Source organism: Acanthaster planci, linkage group LG15 (genome assembly GCF_054643075.1).
Source record: "Acanthaster planci isolate LZ-2023a linkage group LG15, COTS_SCS, whole genome shotgun sequence".
NCBI lineage: Eukaryota > Metazoa > Echinodermata > Asteroidea > Valvatida > Acanthasteridae > Acanthaster > Acanthaster planci.
The window spans coordinates 11,081,550-11,109,487 of record NC_141791.1 but is presented as its reverse complement, the minus strand read 5'-3'; the positions used below and the strand labels follow the sequence as shown (position 1 = coordinate 11,109,487).

Sequence of the window (27,938 nt, the reverse complement as noted above, 5' to 3'; positions counted from 1 at the left end):
TAATCTCGTACCCAAAACCTTCGGCTCTCGATCTTTTGGATGGAGAGGGGAGCGCTCACGCCTAACGTACGACGCGACGGGTACAGAACAAGGTTGACGCGCCATGTTTGCTGGTTTTCCGTCGGAGGAATAGAAGACTTGAACTCGAAGGAAAATTCTACATCGCTTTTAGCCAGGATCTTTAAAGTTTATTTGCGTCAGCTATGTCAGTTTATGATAAACTTTAGTCTCGGGAACAAAGCAGGTTTCTTTTAAAGTTTTCTTCACCAGCCGTTTTGTGGATAATTCACAGCAAAATGACGCAGTACTTACCACCGAATTTGTTGGCGTTGTTCGCCCCGCGTGATCCGCTTCGGTTCATGACGCCCATTGACAAACTCCGGCACGAGAAGAGAGATGACGGCTACTCAGGAATGGCTGAGTTTGTTCGCTTGTTTGAGGTAGGCATAAACAATAAGGATGCGTACTTTGGCAGACGGGGGATATTGAAACAAAAGCATGAAAAAGTAGATTCGCAAGTTTGAAATTGAAAATGAAAACGTTCTTTCTGTTCAGCTGTTTGTGATTGGCATAATGCTTTCGACAGTTCGAGTCAACTCGTACCTGGCACGACTCGTATGGGCAAGTCGTACCTCGAGTTAAGACCACTCGTACCTTCATTTTCACAATTCAGTTGTCTTGCTTTTCCTTTCAGCATGCTTAACATGTTTCGGATTTGACAAACATATCAGGGAAAAAATCTTCATAAATCTCCCGGAGTTATCTTCCCGTCTCGAGCGGCAGCATGATTTTTTGCATAGGCTTGGTGTCTGCCGTGTTCATTTGTGCGGTCAGTTTACGTGACGGATGTCAAACAACCCAACTGTTTACTTACTTGACTCAGGACAACTTGACCGTTGAGAGGTTGCGACACTGATCATGCCGATGCGGCACATGCACGGCACACCATCCATGGTACAAAGCCACTGGCTATGCCAGTGTGGGTCCGGAGACTGTAAATAATGTCTTCCATATTTGGAGTTTTGGCTGTATCTGAAAAGATGTAAATTATTCTTTGTTTTCTTTTTTCCTTTATACAACTGTGATTGACTTATTTATATCAACATTAAAGTAGCTGGCACTGAGAGTTGCAGTTCTTCAAAAGTTTTTTGTAGATAATTATTTATAACATCAATATTGAAATCCACTGGTGAACATACATATATTGATCCAATTATCCAACTAATTATGTAATAACTTATTGAACTCATTTATTTGTTCATTCAGTGCTATATTCACCCACATTTGTTTTGGAGGATGGTTGCCTTCCTTTGGGGGGGGAGACTTTAGTTAACTCTAAATTCTTTTGTTGGGAGGGACTTGAATTTATTCTTATGGCTTTGGGAGAATGTTATTGGACTTTTTCATTTTGTGGGGGGTGATGGCTTTGTGTAACTTTGGGGGGAGGAAGTGTACTTAAGAAAACTTGTGATGTTTTCATTTCTTTTGGAAATGTTTCTGGTCTCCTTTTTCAAATTTTGTTTGGCGGGTCGGTTGCCTTCCTTATTAGAATTCTTTTTGGAGGGGGAGTTATAACTGACATTACTTTATAAACTTTGAAGTAAAATGAAAACATGACATCATTCCATCATCACGATGGACAGCAAACAATAAATCATATAAGAATAAATCAAGCTGCTGTATATTGATCAAAGGCAATAAGTGATAATGCAAAGTTCTGGCCAAAAATATTTTACAATAGACCCACTAATACAGAATTTCGAAAAAATTAGGCACACTGCTGTTCAATGCAACGGGGGAGAATCCGAATTTCACGCAACAACGGCCGGCCACGTTGACCAGCATCAGTTGCCTGACCGCATGCGCACATCCACTGATGTCTACGGGTCTCACATTAACCCTCCTACATGTATGCTGAAGTCACTCTTCGGGTCACTTGGTAAACACCTCAAAGAAGCACAGCTGTGTCGTGTTGTGCACTGCACCAACAGTCCCTCACAGGAATATTAGATTGCACTTTTGTGCTGCCCAACAACTGTGCTTCACTGTTTCATGTGCATAATTGTGCAGTAAACCAAATGCAGTGAAGAGGACTGCACAAAAGACCCTGGGTCATTTTGTGCTGGCAATCTACTGTGTACACACTGAACCTGTGCATGTTTGGGTTCCATATAGAAAATACATGCTCACCAGTGACTGTGGTCATTTGTGCTGTAAAACCAGAGGAGGGTTAATGTCACCATACCGGCGTGTAGGGAAGACAGTGCAGCCAAAACGGCAAATTAGGTGACGAAGCATGACTAAGAAACCAAATTATTGTTCCAAGTTGATTGCAATAGTAATACCTGTGACCTCTGAGCAAGCCCTGATGTCTGTGAAGGTACGAAATGTCTCGTACGCAAAGGTATGAGTTGTCTTTACTGGAGGTAGGAGTTGTCCAAGGTGCAACTCGGCAAAGATATGAGTTGGTACAATTACATGTATGTTGAGCTGATGGTACAGGTTGTTCATGGTACGAGTTGCATGTACTTGGATGCGGACAAAGATCACTGCCTGTCTGCATCCATGTGCGACCTCAACAGAAAGTGTTCACGGTGCGACAGTGCGTTCACGTGCTCTGGCACCCAACGGCTGTTGCTTGTCTTTCCTGCCCTTTAAGCATAAACAATGAGGAGCCCTGTGAAGGGTCAGTGTGACCCCCTCCCCCGTGCACCACAGCCAACTGTGATTTCAACCAGTTAGTCCAGTCGTAGTTAAGAATTACACACATACGTGTACATATGGAAAGCGGTTGCAGCCAATTTCCATGTCTTGTGTATCGATCGCAGTTGTAGTCTACCATTTAGTCGTGGCACCTTTTTTAAAAATTAGCAAGGTTTGGCCCGGTTTTTACTTTGTGGTACAAAGTACGAAGGTAGGTAAACTACCATACATAGAAGTCTTGGGGGGAATGGAGCAGCATTTCACCACAGAATCCCTTCCCTGTTGGTACCCTGTTAAATGCTATGCACAGCCTATGGCGAAAAAGGTAAGGTTCATGGGAGCGGTACGGACGTCGGACCCCACAGTTCTGGGAGTAAACAAATACCAGTATTTGTCATGTTCTGTGCTTGCATTGTTATCATAAATTCAGAAGATGGAATTCAGAACTGGGCCTTTTGCAACTTTTGACTTGGCCCCTCCTCTTAAGCCCAATCAGCCAGTTCTCTAGAAAAAACTATCTAGAGCTACAAATCTCAAAATGAAAGGGAAACATTCTGCAAGTATGGCAACCGACGTGACAGAATGTTTAATTTATTTTGAAATAAAAGGACAATACTAGTGCAGCTTTCTGGGCAAGGAATATAAATGATGGATTAAGTTAATAATGACTGAGAGCACAGTCTAATGCATAGACCTTGCAATGATGCCATTATGCTTTGTGCACTAGTGATTCCAGTTAAATGCCAGCTTCGTACAAAGAAACTGACTGATTTTTGAGAAAGTTATGCACACTTTATTTACCTTTTTTTGGTCTTTGAAAAGACAAGGGCCCAATTTCATGGCGCTTCTTACCGCAAGTGAAAAATCGGTGCTTACCGTAGCAGAAAATTCTGTGCTTACGGCGAACATGTTTCATGGGTTAGCGAGGAATTTTAGCTTGATCACATGTGTACACCCCGTAACTATGGATTCTGTGCTTGAAAGGTTAGCGCAGAATTTTTCTGCTAGCGGAGAATGGAGATCGCAAGTGCGAAATTCTGCTGTAAGCAGCGCCATGGAATTGGGCCCTGGTCATTTACATGTATACGAAGGTAGCAGCAAAGGTGAACATGTTCAGTGCATGTGAGCTTGTTTACGGTTGCATTGATTAGGCTGGCCTCCCATGTGCATTTTACTGTTTGCCAGTGGTCCCTGGCGCGCTTCATGTTGGGCGTGTGCTGTTGGAATACTGGAATGGTCCCTTGTATCTTTCAGCGTCATCTCATTGTGTTAAATGTGCCGGTTTTGTTGTCAGGATCCCAAGGACACCCCACCGCCCACGCGGGTGGAAACCAGGGAGGAGAAGAAAGAGAGGAAGAGGAAGGAGAAACTGGAATCGCACCGACAGAGAGTGGAGGATGAGATCAGCAGCTGTAAGTGAAACGGCGCCCTGCTTTGAGATGAGTCCTTGCAGAGAGTGGAGATTGTGCAGCCTGACCCAGAGCCATGTAGTGTGTACACTCATGTGGCAACAATTGTGACAACTTCATTTTAGAGGCCATTTTGGTTCCAACATCCATGCAGTCATTTGAGAAATGATCAACTTCAGTCTAACGTTGACGAGGCACCTCATGCTGTTATTTTAGTGCAGCCCCATACACAACAACGTAACAACGTACCATTTTGGAAACAAAATGGAGCCGTGTAGCATGCCATACACGACCTCTGGTCTATTCATGGCTCTCTCTCTCTCTCTCTGACTGTCGCTGAGGAACAATTCTGAAGGACACAAAAGGGCTTTTCCTAATCTCAGCTTCATTTTTGGTTTGGGTACAGTGTCATAAACCCTAACCCTCCTCAATCCTTCACCTGTTGGAGGACTGAGGAGTGTTAGGGTTAACTTGTTCCCGTCCCTCTGCCCCCCAATTTGAGACCAAAACTCTTCCATTCAGTGCTCGAGAAAGATTTTATTGTTATTGTGTGGGATTCCAATGGTTGGAGATGTTTTGCTTGAATTTGAACAGCGAACTGATAGAAACAGTATAGATTCAGAAAAAAGACCATAACTGGCATGATACGACGGATGTGTCGGGACACTGGTTATGTACAGAGAATGCTTCAGCAGGCTGGGCTCTACAGCCTGTCAACACACTCATGATGCCACAACAGAAAAATTTGAATTTGATCTTGTGCACCCGTTGTGAGTTCGCATGGCAAGGGACAATTTCTGTAGTCGTTCGGCCACTCTCTCATGATGCCTCAAATGTCGTTCACATTTTCTAGATCCACCCATTAACGTTCCTTTCTCAATGCAAATAAAAAGAAAAAACGTGTCTGTACGTGTACTATTGTAGGCCTACAGTCAGTAGGGAGAATTTAGTTATATTCAGCACATGCTATAAGTGTGGCACATAGACAGGTTTGTTAGGATTGTAATGTCACCTACTGTATGCTTTATGTTCTTTCCATGTCCAGGGGAGCCCACTGCTGGAGGTATTGGAGATCCCTTTAAGACATTATTTGTTGCTAGAATTGTAAGTTCTTCAAACCTGTCTTATTTTCCCCTTTTTTCAAAATACTAATAGAAGTTGTTAGAAGGGTCATTCTATAAATTTTGGTGTCCAAAGTGTGACATTTTTCTGTCCCTGTTACCTCTGGCATGTATACCACCTGACAAGTTTGACAAGGGATGTATCACTGAAATTGATTTCAAACTATTATTATTTGTTTGGCAGGTAATTTGCAGTGCTTAGTCAGTCTTGGAAATGAAACAATGAGTTCTAAACATTAAAAATCAAATACCAGACAAAACAGGGACGGGGAAAAAGTGGATCCCAAATTTATAGAATGGCCCATAATTTCATTCTGTTCAGTGATCCAAGTCACCATTGTTTTGTACTTCAATGCATTCAGTCAAGCTTGGAGTTGAATAATAGTAGCTAGTCTCTACAGTCATTAGTCCCTAAAACTCTGATTAGCGGTTTTATTTTAATGTGACAGATCCCTCTTAAATCAAACTTCCAAAACGTTCTCAGCATTTGGCCGATGCGTGGTCGAACCTTTCAAAGAAGGTCGTACTGTGTTTTTGTTTGTCAGGAGTCATCCATTTTTGTCAGCATTTTCACAAACGTACTCTTTTTCCTGCCCCCGCCCCCCTCTTAAAGAGTACCAAATGAAATGATTTCTCTGTAGTGCCTGAAGACCCAAAGGTTGTTAATGTACAGTAGACGACCGAAGAATAGTGGAAGGAGGAAAAACAATGTCCATGACAGGCCTCGACATTCGCGGTTTTCCAATTGCCCGGGACAAATTCCTCTTTCAGTTCGGGCAAGTAATAATTAAGGACAAATTGCCCAATGGACAGGTACTTTTTCTTAAAATAAAAGTGTCCATTTTTTTGCGTCCAGGAATAGCTGTCAGAAAATTTACCTTTGATTTGATTTTTCTCTTCACAAAAGCTTATAAAAAGTGGTAAGAAGTATACAGTTACATGTACAATGATCTTTTGCATCGTTACGTACATGTACAAACCTGCGTGTGTTAATGTACGCTGTGCATTTATAGCAGGGCACTTTTCCACACAAGGAAAAATGCGTACGTAAATAAACTGTAAAATACACTTGTGTCTGGGTATCAGACCTCGTAGCACGCACGGCGTAGCGGAGCTTTGGGGTGCTTGAACACTTTCACTTGTGGCTGTGACTTCAACGTTAGTGAATTTTGCCTGGTACTTGTGTACATATGTACTTTTTATATGTGACACCAGGCAAAATCATTGAATGGTTAAGAAATAGCCATTGCCCAAACTTGTATGAATGATGCATCAGAGTCTTGCGACTCTCTGCCTAAGAGCGTATGCAACCAATTCACCCCCTCTCCCCCAGCGTACGCTTTGTACTCTCTTGAAAAAGATGACAAAAATGGATGACCCCTTACTCATTTTGACAAAAAATGATATAACTGCATTGTCTTTTTTTTTCTTCAGAACTATGACTCCTCAGAGTCAAAGCTTCGACGTGAGTTTGAATCCTACGGTCCTATCAAAATGGTATGTGAAGTTGTTTTCTAGTTCTTGATAAGACTGATGCCCTCAACTTTCTCTAAAAAGCTGAAAAAATATATATACAGACGTACGAAGGGCACTCTCTCACTCTGTTGAAGTTTAGCTTTTGAGCTAAGGGAGTGTTCATTCTAGAGATGGCTGTGTCCAAAAGTTATGGCTGTGGCCGGAAATTACATATATACCTATGAAAGCCTCAGATTAGTGGCTGCAGCCTCTTCCAATAGACATGTGCTACTCCTGACCCTAGCCGGTTGTTTCGAACACAGTGTATTCATTATTGAAGCACCAGATAAGTAGCGACCAAGGTAACCCAAATGGCAAAGCAGGTTGACAGCAGCCAGTGTAAGTGCTCATAGGCAAGGGACCAAGGGAATGAAGTTGCCAGATATTCAGAATCTGTAGTCTCGAAAAACAGTTGACTGCTTAGCAGCTGATTGAAATCACACAAATGAGAGCCACATTGGTTGATTTTACAGGTTTTTGTATGACAGAAAGCATATAGCTGCCCACAAAATACAGCACACACATGTATGTGACTTGCATGTGCATGTGTGCTTGTGTCTGTGACAGCAGTGGCTGTCTTTGGTGAAGCAACATGTATGTAATAATATTGATAGTCAATAGCGCCCTCAGCTGCATTGCACAGACAGGGATAGATGCTCGCATCCTGGCTTTTTCACAGGGTTTCGGCAGCCGATGCCACTCCCTGTAGTAAACACCAGGGACATCAAACATTGCCTCCTCATACTGTTCACTGCACGTCTGATGCGGTTAACAGCAAGGCTTGGTCAAAACATGCAGTGCTGCTTTATTATAATCCCTTCGAGCCGGGAGACGGCAAACGCTGTGGCTCTGTGGGAGGATTAGTGCATACCACACATACAGTACATTCTGTTCATCATGCACCTGCAGTTTCCATGTGGGCCCGCTGCTGGATAGGGGTTTGCATACTGGGCATACCGCAGTCCAGCAGTCACGGTCCAAAGAATCCCGCCGTTAAGGGGTTAAGGTTGGAAAGGGTAGTTTGAAAATTCTCCCCAGGCCTGTGTTTTGTATGGTAAGTGAGTTAACCACTTCGGACCGGGGCATTTTTCAACGTTGAGGATGCTGGGCCGGCATGACTATCATTTTTTCCGTTTTCAATATCCTTCAACAATTCATCATTCCATTTAACAGTCGTTTATAGCCGCACGGAGTAATCTTCAGGCACTACTCTAAGTTGACAGCTGACCTTTATTGACGCCCGAATATTTCAGCCAGGCCTGCAGCCTTGTAAACAGAGCCCAGATTGTGCAGTGTTATACAGCTGTCTTTTGTTCACGAACCTGGCTCAGTGCACTGCTGACCTCTTTTCAATAGGGGCCAGATTAGCATGCAGCGGTGCTGTGTGGCTCATCGCTGCGGTGGTGGAGAGCTTTTGTCCCCGGTGGTAATCCGCTTGCTCTAAATACCCCAAACCCTGGTATACGGTTTCTAAATAAGGCTGGATTATCACCACTTTTGAGAGCGAAAAATGCCGGTCATGCCCAGCAGCCTGGTCTTTTGTTCGGAGTACGGTCTTTTGTTACAGGGCCCTGTTTCCTTTGTCCGAGTTCGGAGACCCCGGCCACACATATAAACCATACGGCTCCGATCCCGGAGTCCCCGGCTGGTAGTGGTTAAAGGAAACGTGTGATGGGAATTCCTCTCACCTTGTTTTTATACCCATTGCTATGTGTTGCACCAATAGAAGCAGGGTCTAAAAATGTCTTTTCTTACAAATGATAAAAAGGGGCTACCAGCATTTTTTTTTAATTCTGACAAAAAACTTTTCATCAAAACATTTTGGAGGGTGCTATTTTGCTTTTGTCTTGTTGAGGCAGAGTATGAAAATTTGTCTTTCGCAGTTACCTCATCAAAGTTTTGAAGATAGATTCGCCCTCACTGTTGCCCAAGCAAACCACATGCACCAACATGATAAACTTGTAAAAAGTGGAACTTACTCCAAGATTAATGCGGAAAAGTGTTTATAAACTTTGTACACCGAGCTATGGAGCCGCTACTGTTCTGCCTTGGATGACATCACACTTTTAAGCTCATGAATTTCGTTGTTGTAAAACCAAAATGTTGAAGTTTCACCCTTTTACTGCCACGAAGGAGGAGGAAAGTCTTTTATTTTTGCATTACATGCAAAACAGTACATGTATTCAAGTCATAAAAGTCCTGTTTTATGTTTCCTTTAACCTTTTCCAGGAAACCTCCGTGATACCTCCCAAAATCCTCCGTTGTTTAAGAAACCAACGTGGCATTCTTTGCACTGCACTCAACTGCCTCAGTGCACCTCTTGAGTGCACTTCTCTCAAGCACAAACAATGCACCCTCCTGGGCATTCGCTGGAAAATAAATCACATACTCTCGTGTCACATGTGTTATGCATGGGCTTGCCGCTGGTGTGTCTTGAACTTGCTTTCACCAGCAAACCAGTGTCAGTCCAAACAGCTGCTCACGTAACGGAATCTGTTAAATATCTGCACGTCCTTTCATGTGATGAAAACGTTCTGTCAAAAATTTGCTCACGTGTGGATATTTCCAATATGGTGATCTTTGTTGAAATATCAGGCTTTTTCTTCAGAAGTATTCTGATGGAAGTAGAAACCTAAGATAATAGAGTTATTTGTATCCCCTGTAGATCCACCTGGTTCACGACAAGAAGTCCGGTAAGCCGCGCGGTTACGCCTTCATCGAGTACGAGCACGAGAGAGACATGCACAGTGAGTACACAATGCCATAGTATGCTCAGAAATCACCTCCTCTCGAGCAAATTCCTGAGATGTGGAATGAATGGTGGAGTCCCTGAAAATGGCTGGAAAGTGTGGCCTTGGGGCTTGCGCTTATGACTCATGGGGGGGAAATCAGCTACTGGCTACATGCTGTGTCCCTGGGCTAGCCACTTTGCCTAGACTTGCCTGTCTGGATCAGTGAGATCAAAGGAATTTGCTGGCAAGTCATATACGATGGAGTCGCTTGCCTGTTGTCCATTGTGGGAATGGAAGTGTTCTCCATTATTTCAAGACGTGGATAGCCTTGATAAACACTTTTCCTGACGAGCGATGCTGGCCCCAGGACAGACTCGCATGTAGCTTGCAGCGGGGCCAACAGCCTTTGGAAATTTGCTCAATATACTGGGTGAATTTCAGACACAACCTTTGCAGTGGGCTCCAGGAATCATAGATAGGGACGTCAGTGTGAAAACCTGGATTACTGTCTGTTTCAATATCCCTCCGACACTGAATAATTTTTCAGTTTCTATATTGTTCGGTCTACACAGGTATCTATTCCGTAATGCACACAATGGATTTATTTCTCCCCGTCTGTTGCTCAAGGTTTCTCAAGTAATCCTGTTTGTGACATGTTGATACAAAGTGATAGCTGTTTTAAAATCGCACAAAAATTCGTGGCATGTTAACTATCTCTCACAGCAGTCATGTCAGACTCGGAGTAGCCCTTCATAGTGACAGAGACTGTGTAACTTTTTTTAAAAAGTCAATTAAGGAATCAAACTGTTGATGACTTACTTGCCCCGCATAAAATTACTTTAGTTGGTCCTCAGATAGTCGCAGGGAAATTTTCCATTGACAGACCAAGCATTTGATGATTGGTGAATGCAATGTAGGGGGAATGGCGTAACAGTGTTTTGGGCCCTTGGTGAACTCTGAAATTCTTCAGCCTTGTGGAACATTCAGGAGAGGCATTTGCATTGTTTTCCCCTGCCCCCCCCTGAGTTTGCTCCTCCCCTTTTAGAATCCTATGCCATTGCCCTCTAACCTCGAATTGGCCTTGCGCCCCCCCCCTGCATAGGGTCCAGTATTGCTGCAGTGAGCTGAAACTGTCAAATTTGGCACCTTGTCTTCGCTTTTTTCACACCTCTGAAACGACCTCTTCAATGCCATTCAGTGACATCTGTAATGTACTGATGCTGAATTGAAGTTGTTCATACGTGTACTGACTCTCACAACTGTGCTGTTTTTGTGCTTATGGGAAAATGGCTGATTTATAAGGAAAAATAGTCCCTTCATGTACAGCTTCAGGGACTTTTCGATCCATTTGGACTCATAAGTTCGAATGAATACTTATCTTGAACTCGTTAGCTTTTATTCGACAAAGTTGCATTTGTACTCATAACCTACCAGCCTGACAGTTTAAAATGATCGAAAGATGCATCTTTCCGGCTCTTCGCACATTTTCAGTGTATGTTTGAGTGTTTCCTCCATATTACTGCAAAGGATGTAACATCTCCACGTAGAGTAGAATGTTCTGAGTTCCCAATTCAAATGAATGATTTGAAATTAATAACTGGCCTTAATTTGAAACTAGATTTTAAATGTCTTCCACCTTAGCATTAGTCCTTGGTTTTTAGAAGCTTTAACCACTTCGTGCCGGGGTACCTGGCTTCAGGCACTTAGGCTTTATACACGAAGCCAGGGAGCCCAAAACCGGATTTGTAAATAACAAAAGACCGTACTCGGAACAAAAGACCGTACTCGGAACAAAAGACCGAGCTGCTGGGAATGGCTAACATTATTTCAGTTGTCAATAGTGGAGGAAATCCGTCATTGTTTTGAAAGATTATACCACTGTTTGTGGCATTCAGCATGATTACTACCAGGGACAAAAGCTTCCAGTGATGAGCAATACAATACCACTGCACGCTAATCTGGCCCCTATTGAAAAGACACCAGCCGTGTACACTGTGCCAGTTTTGGAAACAAAAGAAACTTATGTAACACCGCACAATCCAGGCTTTTTTTACCAGGCGGTAGGCCTGGTGAAACACTCAGGCAACAGTAGACATCTATCAGATTAGAGTAGCCGCCAGACAGTCATTCGTGTGGGTGTAAACGTCCAGTAAATGAAGTTATGATTTTGTGAAGAATTTTGAAAACGGAAAATCTTGAAAATCCCCCGGTTTTTACGTCATGCAACTTGAAATCACACCCTACAGCAAGTGGTTAATAACCAACATTTAAGGAAGTATTAACCGTTTCAGCTTTCTGACGACATTTGCAAAAGTTTGTTTCTGGGTTCAAATATCCACCAGGGCAACATTCCTAAATTTGATTGGGGGTTTACCCCCAAACTTCTGACAAAAAAGGCTGACTTGTCTGCAAGAAAAATCGGAACAACTTGACAGTTTCTGCCGTCCATTAGATCAACATTTCACACAAATCCACAGCAATAAACACGTTTACACTTTGTATACAAAGAGTGTTTCAATCTCCCAAAGTAACTTGTAAGAACCGTTGTAGAGTTGCGCATAAGTAAGAGCCGCGTGAACTTCGGAAGTTGTTGGTTGTGGTTAATTGTAGTGTATTGCTGTGGTAAGTACATGTGGGACCAGGTTTGTATGTTGCCTTTAAAAAAGTTTCGTTTTTGTGTTGATTTGTTAAAGGAAGGTGGTATAAAACTGTACTTGATTTTGTAAATTCGTCATTCCATGGAGTATGCAAAAGTCTTTAATTTGTAAAAGTCCCTCAGTATCATTTCTGTGCTCATCTAAGAACAGGAAAGACTTGATAATCTCATACTGAAGTGTTGGGGAGGGGGAAATCCGCATGAATTCATTCTTTGTGCCAAGTTTAGTCAGGTAGGACGGAGAGAAGCCCCCCATGACCCCAAAATGAGGCGTGATCCCAGACCACAGGGATGAACAATATCAGGCCTACCGTTAATAATGCTTGGCCACCAGTGTAACCCATCGTTCAGCCTCAGTTACGCTCACTTGGAGTTACGGCAGCCTACAGTGTCATTCAGTTGTTGTACATCTGTAGAATGTTACTTGGTTTGTAGTCTTGCCTCAACTAGTCTAGCCCTAAGCCCACCATTGACCTGTTTATCTTTTTCTTGTCACCTTTCAATACAGCCACGCATTTAAAAGTGCGCTGAATCTTCTTCCCCCCTCACGTGGGCCTGCCATGTCTCATAAAGCCTCTGCCTAGCTGCCGTGGCTATTCAATACTGTATTTCACGGATTTGGTTTGTATCACATGGTAAGCGGTACACACACACACACACACGGCCTCCCCCCTCCCAAAGCCAAGCTGGCAAACACAGAAGGCCTGGAAACACTTGTGGTGGTTTCTGGAGTGATCCGTCGGCCAATTGGAAAGACCGAAACACATCAGAAAAAGTACATTTCCCATACACACATGAGATCAGTCATCTAATGAAATCTAAACTTGTCAAACACAGAAGACCCTGAAAAGTACACCTAGCAGTTTTTTTAGGGGGGTCCCGGACATACAGGTACTTATTTTTCCAGATGGCTCGTTCTTGGGTGTCGTAATTCAGACACACATGGGGGCTTTTATGAGTAACACTCATGGGGCTTGATGCACAACATTCTGCTTGTGGTGCTTACTTGTAAAACGCAGAGTACACATCCCATTCCCCTTCAAAGGAAATTTTTATGGAAATTTTTTTTTGTTTAAAGTATGACATGTACATTTTACAGTTGTACTGTTTGCAAAGCTAAGCTCGCAACCAGCGTAGAGCAAAGTGAATGAAAACGAATAAACAAGACTAAAAACAAAACCAAAAAACCACACATCCATGACTGCATTATGGATTCCATGCTCAAGGGAACCCCCCCTCCTTCCTAAACAGTAACAGAAAGTGGCCACTGGGGTACCTTTGTCTCTGTGGCGTGATGTTGGGAAGCAGAGATTGCTTTGGCTTTGTGCGCATTCTGATGAAAATTGATGGTGCATAATTTATATCCATCCATTCGAAGTGCGCGCAACTCGGGTCATGCTTGAATGCAAGATTTGCATAGCACACTAGCTCCTGCATCGTAGAGTCCATTTCAACAAAAACTCCAAAAGTGACACAACCTCCCATCAGAAAATGAGAACTTTATATGGAATATCTTAGCCAACTGTTCGAAGAGTAGCAAGAAACAATCACACATTTAGATAAATCAAACAAATTAACTAAATGTGCAGGCCATACCAGGTGTCCAACTCATGTTCACATTTTGGTCATGGCCCTGGGTTTTGTTTTTAATCTATGTGAAAATTTGAATTTCCCTGTGGAAAAAAAAATGGTTTTCTGCAGTTGGGAGTATCGTATTTCCTAATCTTTCAAAACAATGCTGCCGTTGTGCAGCGTACCTTGTTCCCATACATGTATTGGAATTCTTGGAAACACGTAAATGTACCGGGTCTGTGTTCGTTAAACAAAGAAATCTGAAAAAAAAATTCCAGCGATGTCACTGTTGACCGAAAGTTGAAATAAATTCTCACCAAACAAACGTGGTTGGATCCTGGTATGTGTCATGTTCCGGGTAAGTTACCCTGGGTCACCACCTCGTACCTGGAGTGGGGCTCCAACCTTGTACCCATCTCGAAGGCTTGGTGTGTGCTGTGATTTTGGTAAGGTTGGGTAAGGTGGCAGGTAATTTTTTTTCACTGTTTGAAAATGAAGTCTATTGACTTGAAATGTCTTAATAGACCTGGTTGACTAAGAAAGAAAGGAAAAATTAAATAGATGCCAAGAATTTAAAAAAAAATCGTAATTCAAGATATTAAATTCAATGAACAGTCCAGTTAGCAGTACTCCAGATTTTCTGACGTTTCAAACTTAAACACGGCTAGTTGTTTTTTATGAAGACTTTTTCCCTGCATAATGAATTAAAAATGCACATCTAAAAACTACATGTATGTGGTACTTCTTAGTGGGAGGTATGGCAGGAAGGATTTATTTTTATTAGGATGTTTTGTGGAATTGTCTGTCTAATATGGGTTGGTAAGCCCATTGTGGAATTTCTGGTCGATAGTTGTAGGGACATTGTTTTGTTAACAGTTTTGTTGTTTTTTGATGGGTTGGTAAGCCCATTGTGGAATTTCTGGCCAATAGTTGTAGGGAGACGTTAATCTGTTAACAGTTTTTTTTTGATGGGTTGGTAAGCCCATTGTGGAATTTCTGGCCGATAGTTGTAGGGAGACGTTAATCTGTTAACAGTTTTGTTTTTTGATGGGTTGGTAAGCCCATGTTGAGTGGCAAAAATGATAATGAGAATGTTCCTGTTTGGTGGGTGAGAATGTTCCCTGGTATTGCAACTTCACTGGTTTCCGTGGCAGCACCTAAATGTGGTTCAGCGTAAGGTACGATATGCATGCTGTCTTTTTAAGAGCAAGTGTACATGTAAACTACGTGCAGTTAGAATTGGGCATCGTGTGCTCCTTTAAATGGTGGGAACTGTGAAGTGGGCAAGGTAAGCCAGTCACACGTGTGTTTGGTCCGTATCTGGAGGTAACATCGCAGTACCTGTGACTTGTAAGTTGTCCGGGATGGTAGACTTCGACGCAGCTTTCCTGAAAGGTGTAATTTTTCCCATTGTAGTTGACCCTTTTTAAACTCAGTGATGGGTTGGTAAGCCCATTTTATTGTGTCAGTGTGGAAATGTGGGAATAGTTTGGCGAAAACCATGAAGGAGCTGCGTCAGCTTGTTGCTAAGGTGATTTTTTTGAAAATGGTTTACGCAGATTGTTGAAAAATTGCAAACATTCAATAACCACAGGACCTAAATTGTATTTGGGGGTTGGTAAGCCCACTTGATACTGATAATGCCAGAATATATACGCTTTTATTCTAGGTGTTTTCATCGTTCAGTTTAAATCCTATTCAGGTTTGTTTTCACTCATCAAGTAAGAGTCCGGATTCTCAGTTCCTTTGTTGTGGCTGATCATTTCTCCCTTGCTTTAAAGAAATCAGCTTCTTATGACCGAATCCAGTGATGCAAAATTACCCTCCCGTTAACTTCTTCCAACACTTGGCAGTCCTATTTCTCTAGAAATCCACGACGTGGTTTTTTTTTTTCCATTTCCAGCAACTTCACGTAATACGATCCCTGGTGCTTGATGCCAGTACAGTGTGTCATTGGGGTATATCAGGATGGAATGTTGGATGTTGGGGCTTCCTCCAGTGATCCGGGGGGGGGGAGGGGGCAAAAAACTTTCCGATATTTGATAATACTCCTTGCAACACAACCCAGATTCAGTGCTGGTGTATCACCTGGTCGGAGGAGGATTGTGATCAAGGAAAAGTTGCTGTTCTAGATGATGGACGTTCAGGTTCTGGCTAGATGCAACAGGAGCTAACAAGTAGAAAAAAGATGGTCCAAATGTTTAGGTGGACTTGTTAACCAAACTTTCCCTCATATAGCATCGCTACGTGTAGTTTGTAAGTACCGGTATTTAAAGGGAACAATCAGGAAACATCGGTAGCCATCATCCAAACCTTTCCTTTCAAAGGATGCCGCCAGCTGAGGAAACCGCCGCCTTTGACTCACCACACACTGACCTCTGACCCCGCAGGTGATGTTGTGTTCGTACATGTGGCCGTATTTGCATGCTTCCTGCACTCGTTAGGGATGTTTGGCGAGCGCATGCCACGCTTTCTCACGCCGTTTCACTTTATTTGTTTCCCGCTAGGTGCTTACAAGTACGCCGACGGGAAGAAGATTGATGGGCGGCGAGTGTTGGTGGATGTCATGAGGGAGGGAACTGTCAAAGGATGGCTGCCTCGCAGACTAGGTCAGTAACATGTATAACAGTAACATGCATATTCATGATCAAGAGGCGAGTGCTTGCGTTTAGCCATTTTTTTGTTCGCGTGCAAGCACAGGTGAAATAAACCTGCATGCTCAGCCCAATCTACTACACATTCGCTTAGGGCCGGCGACCATTTAGACCCGGTTTGAAAAGGGCCCCTCGGTAGCCCACCCTGTATAATGCCTGCCCGGTATTCAGGCTACTCCAGGCCGGTATCAGGTCTATCTGCACATCGGCATTTCAAAGTCCCTGATGAAAGGCTTCCCCCACCATGCTTCCAGAGATGAATAGGGGTCTAAGCGGATTAGTGTAAATATTGTATAGAGCAACCACAAGCAGGTTCCTTCTGGGATAGATTACATGTACCAGTACTTGCAAACAATAGACCCCAGGATGGAGAAGTTCGAGATCAACAACCAGTCCAGCATCCCAGGCCGGTATGAAAGGGGTTTTTGCTACAGGGCGAGCTTACCGGGGGGCCCTTTTCAAAGCGGGTCAAAATGGTCGCCGGCCCTTAGTTTCATCTGCATTACCCTGGCGCCCATGCCTGGGGTGTTCAGAATTACCACCACAGTCAACCATTACGGGAAGAGCAGAACCAGAGACCTGAAAAATTACGTGGCAAAGAGTAGATCTTGAACCCTCACATCTTCGGAGTTTCTGTCTCTCTACCCTGGTGGATGCCCATGTGGCCCATTTTTCTCTGCCGAGACAAAGAGGATGATTGAAACAAAAATTGCCAGCAAGGAGTGCTGCGTTCAGGTCTGTTGGCTTATACCCTGTGTACAACCCCCCGAAATTTTGAAGGAGCCTCGAGCTGGACCAAGAGAGGGCGCAATTTTCTTAGCAGTGAAGGTTCCTTTGGTTGCAGCCGCACTCTCTCTGGTTCACGAATGACTGCGAAATGCATGTGTTAACAGTCACATCACTACCAACAAAACTCCCGACCAATATGGCTCTTTCAGCTAATGAGGGGGTTGTTTCTGCTTTGAAGCGGATTACCTAGCCCATTTAAAAGACGCTTGTTTTAATTGCTGAGGGAACTACATTTAGACTTGCGGGGTGTGGATCAGTGAAATTGAAATAGATTTAAGCATTGCTTGTTGAGTTCATTCTTTGCTTTGGAAAACTCAGGGAATATTTTAATGATTTTTGTATTGTACTTTTGAAGAATGACGGCTCTTGAAACCTGCCTTGCAGAGTTTGTTACCGGTCAACCTGCATTATTTGTCAAATGTTTGCTTGGAACGGCAGGCGGTGGTTTAGGTGGGACGCGACGCGGTGGCCCCGAGCAGAACGTCCGTCACTCTGGTCGGGAGGAACCATCTCAGGCAGCGTCAGCTAGGTAAGGACCCAAGCAGACGGTTTGGTACCTCTCCGAGCACATTAGCTCATTTTTTGTGCTTTCTGAGGACCCAGGCCTGTCGGACTTCTCCTGCTGGAGTCCGTAGAATGTCTTTAGTAATCTCTGTGTGGGTTGCTGATCCATGTTGCCCATTGCCCTTGTGCATAATGCATGTGTGAGAGTTTCAAGCTACACAAAGTATGTACAAACCAATGTTGTCTGTTTTCCCTGCTGTGGTACCTATTTTTTTGGGGGGGTCTTTTTTACAATCCTGTAGATGCATGTTCGAGGAAATTTGTTGGTATTGAAATTTATCCTGACCCCAGTTTCAAGTGGCTGCCATGCATGATTTAGTGGGTTTTTTTTTTTAATGTTTTTGCAAATTAGTTCTTCTCAAAGCAAATTTTTGCGATGAGCTCTCTGTCTCTTGATGCTATCTGCTGTATCATATCTGTACAGTGACATGTACCGTATCTTGAAGGGCAGCTGCAATCAATTTGGTTTATACAGACCTTCAAAATGCACCTCTATGTCTCAGTAAACCATATTTGCAACTGACGTTTTACTATTTCAAAGGGTGTATTACTGTCGTCATTGTTTTTATGCCAATGAGTATTTCCATATTCATGAGCAAACCTGTGATGTCATCCCAGGAAGAAAGCCTCAATGTTACATTGGTTTGTGCACAAAAATGTCCTGCATTTTTAGTGATTTTCCTGGACTCTGTTTTCTCTTCTTTGCTGACTCGTTTGTGTGCCTAGGAATAAGAAAGCATCCATCCCTTTCTCAGATATGTTTTCAGTAAGAAAATCTGTGTGCACAATTTGAACAGAAACACCTGTGCACTGAGCCATGTCTTTCTAAGATGATTTCACAGCAACGCCGCCCTCAGTTGCCTGAGAAAGCATGAATAATTTTTAGTGTAAAAAAGTGCATTTTACAATGCATTTAACCAAATAGGAATGTATGAGGATTTACTCATTGAAGAAGAAAACAAAAGTTGAAGAAACTTCAACATCTACTACCGGCTGCAGACATTTTCTCGTAGATGGTATAGGCTGCAGCTATGTACCGGTAATTTAGATGTGTGTCGGTTGTTAGTATTGTTGACCTTTGTACTTTGCTTTACAGAGATGAGGAAGATCGGGAAAGAGACCGACGTGAGAGGCGACGCAGCAGGAGTCGCGACAGAGATAGAGATCGTCGTCGTGACCGAGACCGGGAGAGAGAAAGGGAACGTAGGGAGCGCGATCGTGATAGGGACCGGGAGAAGGATCGCGACCGGGACCGCGATAGAGATCGTGACCGGGACCGAGAACGTGAGCGGCGTCGCAGGGAGCGCGAGCGAGAGCGGGAAGGCGAGCGTGATGTGGAGAAGGTGGACGGGGAGAACGCCGAAGTGGATGACAAGGAACTCGACCGCGATCTGCAGGAGGCGCTTGAGAAGGACCGTGATCGCGACCGGGGACGAGACCGGGACCGCGACCGGGACCGTGACCGTGACAGGCGGAGACGGGACCGTGATCGTGACCGGGAACGCGACCGAGGGCGGGATCGGGATCGTGACCGAGACCGGGATCGCGACCGGGATCGTGACCGCGGGCGCGACCGCAAGCGAGAGCGCGACCGCGGCGACTACGGGGATGGTGAGGAGCCGGACGTGAAGGTCAAGATTGAGAACGCGGGCGAAGACATGGGCCTTGTGTCGTACCCAGCTGATGAAGACGAGGAGACAGCAGGAGGAGACACTTTCGGCATCCGAATCAAGAAGGAGAAACTAGACGCGGGCTACGGAGACGTTGAACCCCAGAATGGAATGGGACAGCCTCAGGAACAATCCTGAAGTATGTCTCCAATCTTTCTTCTCATGACAACTTTGAATTGTCCTTTCGCCCGTGATTTCATTCTGCCCGTAAGTTCTGCTCAACAGTTTTTAACAAGCTTTATAGGTCACTTTCAGCTGCTATTTTTATGGACACTTTGATCTTCATCAAATTTTGTTTTTAATTTCGAGCAATCACGAGATTGTTAGCATTCTCTTGAATTCAGTCTTGAGTGAGTGTGGGTATGGCTGCGACGTCAGATTTGCTAGGTGGATCTTTGAAAGGACAGTACCTTCAAAATTGTACTAAAAATTGTAGCTTATTTCAAGCTGCATACAACAAAACTTTAAATGTAGGATATGACGAGAATCATAATACTGGGTAACAGAGTTGAGTATCTATCACCTATGCACATTTTGAAGTCTGGTGCGATATGGAAGTACAGTACATGTAGACTGCCTGTTTGGAAGTCGGTGTGTGTAAGACTTTACGCTCAATGATGTGGTTAGCAAGTGCTGAGAGGTGTGTGTATACATGTGAGCCAGCATGATGTACTGTTCATGCTTTGGTTTATACAAGACCGTGGAGGGTCCTGGAGTGCGCTTCAATGCCATCCGCGGTCTTGTGCAAACCAGAGTGTGACCATTCCACCACGTAGGCTTGTGTGAGTACAGGGCCAGTAACCGGCACCGATGGATCCAGGCAGAAACATGCTCAGCATGCTGGATCCCCTACCTACCCACCCCACCTCTGGCGCTCATTTTTGCAAGCGAGAGTGCGTTTGATGTGACACTTACCTGACATTTTGTGCTAATACTTGGGCCTGGCCCAAGTGACTGACCAGATGAGCTGGTTACTTAGGGGGAAGTATCCCATAAAGCAGTGCAAAAACATTGTTGCTTGGAGTGTTGCAAAGGAAAGTTGTACATAATTGAGAAAAATGGATAAAAACAGTTGCAAATTGGCTCAAGCGAACTTAGTTCTGTGAAAAAAAAGGCAAGAAATGCGCATTTGGATGGCAGTTACTCATCATTACTGACCATTTGAATTTCTGTTTGCAACTTTCATCAATGTACATGTGTGATCTGTCCTGTCAATGTTCCATTGATTACCACATACTATGCATGCACCTTCAAGCCTTCAGTGGTGACACCATGGATAAGCGCGTGGGAAGTTACTGAACGTGCTGGTAATAACTTGCACATCCAGAAGGCCCCCATTTATGGCGGGAGGACTGTGCCGTTGTTCAGGGGCACTGTCAAGAGCTGATTGTATTGCACAGTAGCGGGCACAGTGCAGCCGCCATGACTGGGGGCCCTCATAATGTCGGTGAACGCACATCCAGAGTCACCTATGCAGCACAACAGGGTCAGTGGTTTGCTGTAAGGCCAAGTACCGGTAGAGTGTGCTACCATGGCGCATTGCCAGTTCTAGCCTTTCCTGTTTGAGCTAAGATGGGTGTGTCCACTGTAGGTTGCACAGGGATGCACGAGTGCAGTTGCTGTTGCAGCCCTTTATTGATCGGCTGCGTCTGTCTGCTTTGAGATTGGGGTTTTAAGGAGACTCAAAGGGAATGCAATGCAAAATTGTGTATGCAACTTGTAGATAAAATTCTTACTGTTCAAGTAGTCTTTTTTGTTTTGTTTTCCTTCCCCGGGGGTGGGGGAAGGGAAAAAAACTATGTGTAGAGGGGAAACGTATACAGCATGGGAGTTTGGTAATGCGATCAGAAGTCTGTGATCTTAATCCAATAGCATGCCCCTTTTGCTAGATCACACTTCAGGCTTGAACTTGATGTCACGGAATATTTGCAGCAAAATTTGAGTAGGAGTGCATTCGACTGGTGTGAATTCGCAGCACGAATTGTTTGCTCTGACATCACAAATTTGTGTATTCAGGTACATGTAAACGGGCCAATACAATATCACTACTTTGGTACCTTTGTCAAAAATACCCATGAATTGATGCTTTCTTTGAAAAAGTACTTCTGATCCGGTATGTCATCCTCGCTTTCACGATCTTCATCACGGTAAGCATTTTTTTTAAGGGGAATTTCTTTTGTTTGTATAGCTTTTAGTTCGAGTAGTGAGGTAGTTGAATGTGTGTACGTGACTGATAAAGTGTAAACTTGTAAGATGCTAGACCCACACTTCCACAGCAGGTCTTGCTAATATGTAACACATAGGGTTCCACGTACATGTAACTGCTGGTTGTAAGTCGGCACAGTCGGCAACTGCTTGTTCAATTTTGCAAAAGATGGCCCAAAACTTTTGTTTTACCAGCCAGGTATGTATGTATGTATGTCGTTGGTGATTACTGTTGATCCAAATTGTACACAAATAAAATGAGCCCAGCCGACGTTCAGATAGACACAATTTACTTCTTTTTGAATGCATTTTTTAGACTGATCAATCGAGGACCACCAGGTCTAGACAAACTTCATACACGGACTCGGAAACACGTCACAAGGCCAAAACCAGAATTCAAGTTTTTCAGTATAAGTATAAATTATTTATTACACGTTGCTCACCAAAGTAACCATCTCTACAGTTTTTGCTCGCCAGGTTAACCAACTCGGCGTCAGTTTCCAGTATTGTCATTAGTGTCAACAATTCCAGGACAAACTTTCAAGTGTATCGTCTATTTTCTCAAACTTGTTTGGTTTGTTCCTTTTTTTGCACCTTCAGAAGGCTGAGCAAAGGCACCAAGTGAGGTGTTACGAGGCATCTTTTTTGTTCGACACTTTCCCGAGCACACTGATCTGTATCTTTGGTTTGTAAAAGCCATGCCGCGTGGCATGGCCGTGTGTGCTTTCAGTGCGCGGGCTCATTTGTGCAATTGGTGACAATCTTCACCTACATGTACCTCTAGACACAAGAATGGCACGTGGGCAGTGTCAAACAAAACCGATTCGGACTTCAAAGAAAAATGCCGATCACCACAGAATAACGACCACTCGTGTAGTCCAAACAATTTAACAAGGTTGGTACAAAAACAAGCCCTTCATTTATACAAGAGTACACCACAAAAAAAAAGTAATTATGTAATTGGCCTTTGACATATGATATCCATAAATAGCATCCTTAATAGTACTCTACTTGTTTTCAGAAGTATTGTAGTTGGTACTGTACTGTGTCCTTACTTTACATTGTCACTTATGTCTAGCAAGATCATTAACCCTTCTATGCTAAGATACACTCTTGGAACGGTTGTCATATCAGTCAAAATCAGTCAAATTTCCCATATGTGTCCGTGTACTGGGGGAAATCAAGTGGAAGGCATTTCTGACGGTTAAAACAGGAGGGTTCATCACTGTACATGTTTACAGTAGACTATGGGACACTGGAGCAATAAGCCGTTTGCGAGTGAAATTAGAGTAAAATCAGAGAGTTCAGTACATACATATCTGATTGCACTGAAACATAGCAATTTGAACTCCTCAGACTAAAGAAAATATTTTGTGATTCGGGGCAAGCGTTTGCATAGCGACCACCATCTCTTAAACGGACTGGTTCCTCCATGCCATCTAATATCCACTGAAAACTGTCCTGGTGCAAGGCCTCTCTTATGTAACTAAGGAAACGCTTGCCCCAAATCGCAAGGTATAGTAATAGTCTGGTTCCCCTAACAACCTTGATCAACACTTGGTTGAGTATCACCCACGTATATACATGTAAGTAGATCATGACGCAGCATGTCAAGGGTCACAAGGAAAGCTCTGGGTGGATCCTATGCTCAGATGTACATACAGGCCGTTAATGTAGATGGTCAGTTTGAAAACATGCGAGACAAAATGCATAGGAAGGAAGTAACATTGTGTTGCATGTGGGCAGCAAGCAAAAGTAAAAATATATACATGTACATGTATATAAATCCCATTATGCGTACAGACACGGCCATAAATACCAAATATGAACAGGATGAGTTCTGAATATTTCAGCTGTTTTTCGGAAACTGGACCCTTGGATTTGACAAGGATAGTCGGAGTCATCGAGTCTGGTATCCAGACTAGTGTGGCAAATTTAAATTATGTTCGTGTGAATTTAAAGAACTTGGTGAACTACACTTAATTTAAATTTAACTTGTAAAAAGCTTATTCCTCTACCAAATTGTTGATTTCTTTTTAAACTGGTATGTTTTCACAACCCTCATCTTGTTTCACTTCATCAAGGTGCAAAATAGGAGAAAATGTATAAAAATTTCTACCAAAAGTATTCCGCGTCATTGCTCCAGTAGTACTTAAAAAAAAAAGTAACTTCCATGTATGCCTTCTGAACAGCTTGAGTCATAGGCAAAGGAAAATCCTTGCTGCAAACCTAACATTCCAAACGAGAAATTGACCACAATCACAAATTAAAAACCTGAGAAAAAATGTATACCAGAAGTCACTTCCGCCATTAAGATGTCCGATTTAAAAAACTCATCCTTTACAACAAAACCAAATAAAAAAATTCTCAGAAAACCCCAAACAAAAAAATGAATAGGAAAAAAAAAAATCTGTTTTTTACTCCTTATTTTTAAAATGCCCTATAATTGGTTACTTTACAGGCTTGCAAATTTACAGAATGATCAGTACATATTATGTACAAAAAGGGAACCTCAATGAACGAGTACATAATTTCTACATATCAGTTGGTACACAATACTTGATTTGTTTTACCTGTGGCAACTTTTTTTGGGGGGGGGGAATCAACACAATTTGGCAGTATTATTATTTCTCCGATTCTTGCCCCCTCTGTTAACAGTACCAAGCAAGTGAAACTATAAAATGCTTTTCAAAAAAATCTAATTTCTAACAAGGAAAATGTCGCCAAAGCAACAACAAAAGTTACTCAAATTTCAGTACAACTACAAAACGTGTGCCTACTCCCCATTTCATCGCTGACAATCTTTCGACTATTCCACACAGAGATCACTAGCTCATTTCATGGAAATGCTCAGTCACGAGATAGTTCAAAGGTAACTGCCGGTATTGCAGAAACACTGCTTTTCACCTTACTGAGTCGGTGTGTCTGCATGTGCTCATGTAGATTTCTACTGTCACTGAGTTCTTCAAAGAAATTCAGCCTCGTAGCAGTGATTTGTGGTGATCGTACTTATAAAAAAGAGAAACCGATTTGAACTTTTTTCAGCATCTTCTCAAAAACTACAAGTTGGCCTGGGCCACTGAAAATTCCCAGGACGTTTCCTGAAGCCGTTTGCTCAGGAAAAAGTCTACGGGGACAGGCAAATGAAAGCTGTACTCATAGTGTCTACAGGTTTCAAAATGCGGGGGGGGGGTGGATATCAAAACCGGCAGAGAAAACTACCTGTATCGTACCACTCAGTGGCTGCCTTTTTTTTTTCCTCCGCCGTGCAAAATTGGCTTGGGGAAAACTCAACAGAGATACTTCATTGTAGACAACTCTGCTGAACACAGACGTGAAAACGCCAAGACAAAGGGGTTACCAGGCAAAAATGTGATGTATAATGCATTATTTTTTTAAACTGGTTCCCACCTACCGAGTGTCGTGTTTCTTCCTCGACACTGGGCCCAAATCGCTAGCTTGCCGTCTCAGTCGTTCTCCTTGATGTACTGAATGAGCTTCTCCATGAGCAAGGCCAGCGTCTTGTCCAGTGGGTCCATGGCCCCCCGCTGCATCCACTTGGGGATGGTGACCCGGGCATGGGAGAACCCCAGCTTCTGTAGGATGTAGTCCACCCCGATGGGCTCGATCTGCTTGCCTCCCCACGACAACAGCCTGGTGGAAAGCAAACAAACGTCATTAAACCACCACGCTTTCAACTATCCGTGCTCGGTGGACCAATAAGGCATTCCTAAGACCCAACTTAGGGGTATAGATTCAGAGTACCAGTACATCCTCAACAGTGACCTCAATAAAAGTGACAGACACCTGGATGCCATTGCCAATTGCTGTTGAAAACCTTAACTCAAAATGAAAATACCACAGGCTTTTGTGCACATTGAAATGAAAACTTGCCATGCATACTTGGACTTTGTATTGTATGAACGAGAATCATTTCATGAGATATTAAGATTCATTAAAAAGATCCTAGAAAATGTCAAAAAGTTTTAAAGAAAAAGCAGTACACTGTTTTGAAGTGAACCAGTTTTAAGTTTGTAGTTTGGAAGCAATTATATACTACCAGTTGCTAGGGCTAGCCAATAACGTGACACAATAGAGTTATAAAAGGACTGGAGAAACAAAAGGAAAATATGAATTAAAGAGACTTGAAACTTTAAGGACTTGGTCTACAGAAAAATTGTTTCATAGCTGTTGAAGTACCCTTCGTATAAAGATTTAACAGGATGTGAGGGAAGTCAAATTTAAAACTGAGGTATCCTCTACTTAAAGATTTAGGTGCATACATCAAATCTCCTGAATGGTTTTCCCAGTACCGCAGTCAAGCCCATCACAAGTCTCTTTGCAAGACCAACCACAAGTAGCAGGATGAACAGTGACAAAGGAATATTTTGTTGCAGTTCATTTGAATAGCTTGTGACTTAATAAAGACAGACTGGAGGTCTTGTGATGGACTTGTAGGGACTTACAATGGACTCGACCCACAACAGGTTTTTTTTTTTCAAAACGCGGAAAAGTGGAGTCGCCACCTACCTGATGGTGGGCTCCAACTGCCAGGTGATGCATTGGAACTCCCTCCAATCACTGGCCCCACTGGAGGGCGTGACCTCACTGGTAGCCGTGCTGGCGGGTTCCGGCAATGACAGGATGTCCTGTTCCGTCGAGGCTTTCATAGTTGGCCTGCTGGACACCGAGTTGCGGTGGGACTGGGTGGCTGCAAAACCAGGTCAGAGGCTATGAATATACTTTCTCCGCAAACTTCATTAGGCAAATTATTGATCATTCAGGGAAAAGTGATAAAGTTATTTTCCAAGGGTGGATTTGCGCTGGGGAGATGTTAATTTATGTTGGATTTTTGCCCAGCCTGATGTGTGTTGTGAAACTATACTTGGTTATTTTCATTTACATAAATCTGAATTTGGTGCATAGGACCTCTGGATTCAACACGGACGTCCATGAAAATGGCAAACCAAGGAAGTATCCAGAACCAATTTTTGAGGGACAAGTTTTTTGGGGGGGATCTGATGATTTCTTCATGGAATTTTCTTGGGTGCAAGATTTTACATTTAATTGGGGGAGCTTTTACACCCTCTGGGAAGAAGACACATGAAATGGTCTCCACTCTGTGCTCGTTAACTCCCTCCCCCCCCCATTCACCAATGAAACTGCCCAGAAATCACCAAACTACCGGTTGACAAGCAAAGTGACTTTCGGGGTGGTGAAGTGGCATAATAGTCAAGGAGGCGTTCCGGAGGTCCTACCTTTGTCTTTGTAGCTGATGTAGGCCGTGACAAATGCATGAAGGAAGAGAATGAGCTCGATGTCCATGGCTACGTTGATGTGATCGGTGAAATGGGTGACAAAGCTGACTGTTACAGCTTGGGGTGGCCCTAGAAAAGGACAAAAACCATCGGTACCATTTTCGTTAACTTCAGTATTAAGCGCCAGCGGCTTTGGAAGAATTCTTTTGAAGTTTTTCTTCTGTGATGACGTACGCTTCTTTTCTACACTTGAACCTGTGACAAGGATGGAACATGTACATGTAGACGGCCCTTTAGCCATCTGCTGAACATCACGATCCACAGAAGGTGAACGCATGAAAGCTTGCATCCTGCAAAAGGAAGTCCCATTTTCCATGAACTTAAAAAACAGCACTTTCTAAAATTTATTGGCTAGAACACTAAAAAAAATACACCAACCTATGACCCATGTGGTACACATTAAATGAACTGGTAAGGCAATTTAGTGACTTGAGAACAAGACTACAACACTGGTAACAGCTGCAGAAAGACTTTACCATTGAGGGCCGGGCTGTGCGTGGACTGCATGTGGTTAGACTTCATCTCCAGCTGTAGCTTGGGTAAAGCAAAGATGGGCTCAGCTGTGTGCCTGAAGGTCTCCTTGCTACTGTAGACCGGCATGCTGCTGGAAGTCAGAACATGCTCAAAATCTAGGGAAAAATAAATCCGGAGATTGGAACACAACTTGGATCAAGTCTAGAAGTCAAGAGGGTACGTGTACATGTATCTTACATCAAGCCCCAGGGTATGTGAAAACAATCATTATACGAAATATTTGGGCTACTGGGGTAGAAAGTCGCAAAAGGTGGCCTCTGATGGGTCTGCATTTACTACGGATGTAAAGCAACAAACCAGCATGTTTGCAAACATGTGCATGTAGGTCCTTCTGGTGGGTGCAAAATCACCAATTAGCTTTGCACACAGTAGGTAACTTTGCTTTTTCTCTGAAAACTTTACAAATTTTCCATGAAATTTTAATGCCGCTTTAACTCATAGCTTTTGCTGTTTTGAGAAAAACAAATGCTTTCCATGATTAACAGGATAAACTCAT

At 43.3% G+C, this 27,938-nt stretch overlaps 2 protein-coding genes across 5 annotated transcripts in view; one reads left to right on the top strand and one right to left on the bottom strand.

Annotated features, from left to right (window-relative positions):
• Window positions 1-89: 89 nt before the first annotated feature.
• On the top strand, window positions 90-21,878 carry snrnp70 (small nuclear ribonucleoprotein U1 subunit 70). Its single transcript, XM_022242475.2, has 8 exons — window positions 90-440; window positions 3,998-4,115; window positions 5,158-5,216; window positions 6,668-6,730; window positions 9,414-9,495; window positions 16,216-16,317; window positions 17,590-17,680; window positions 18,812-21,878. The coding sequence occupies exons 1-8, from the start codon at window positions 297-299 to the stop codon at window positions 19,521-19,523; spliced, it is 1,371 nt and encodes a 456-aa protein (XP_022098167.1). The 5' UTR covers window positions 90-296; the 3' UTR covers window positions 19,524-21,878.
• Window positions 21,879-21,985: 107 nt separating this feature from the next.
• Window positions 21,986-27,938, bottom strand: part of LOC110983309 (bridge-like lipid transfer protein family member 1) — a 78,614-nt gene continuing 72,661 nt past the window's right edge. For all 4 annotated transcript variants that reach the window (XM_022242471.2, XM_087146812.1, XM_087146813.1 and 1 more), the window contains 4 exons: window positions 27,385-27,537; window positions 26,849-26,977; window positions 26,121-26,301; window positions 21,986-25,244 (listed from right to left, as the gene is read on the bottom strand). In XM_022242471.2, coding sequence (XP_022098163.2) covers window positions 25,058-25,244; window positions 26,121-26,301; window positions 26,849-26,977; window positions 27,385-27,537 — 650 coding nt within the window. In that variant the 3' untranslated portion in view covers window positions 21,986-25,057. The remainder of the gene's footprint in view (window positions 25,245-26,120; window positions 26,302-26,848; window positions 26,978-27,384; window positions 27,538-27,938) is intronic.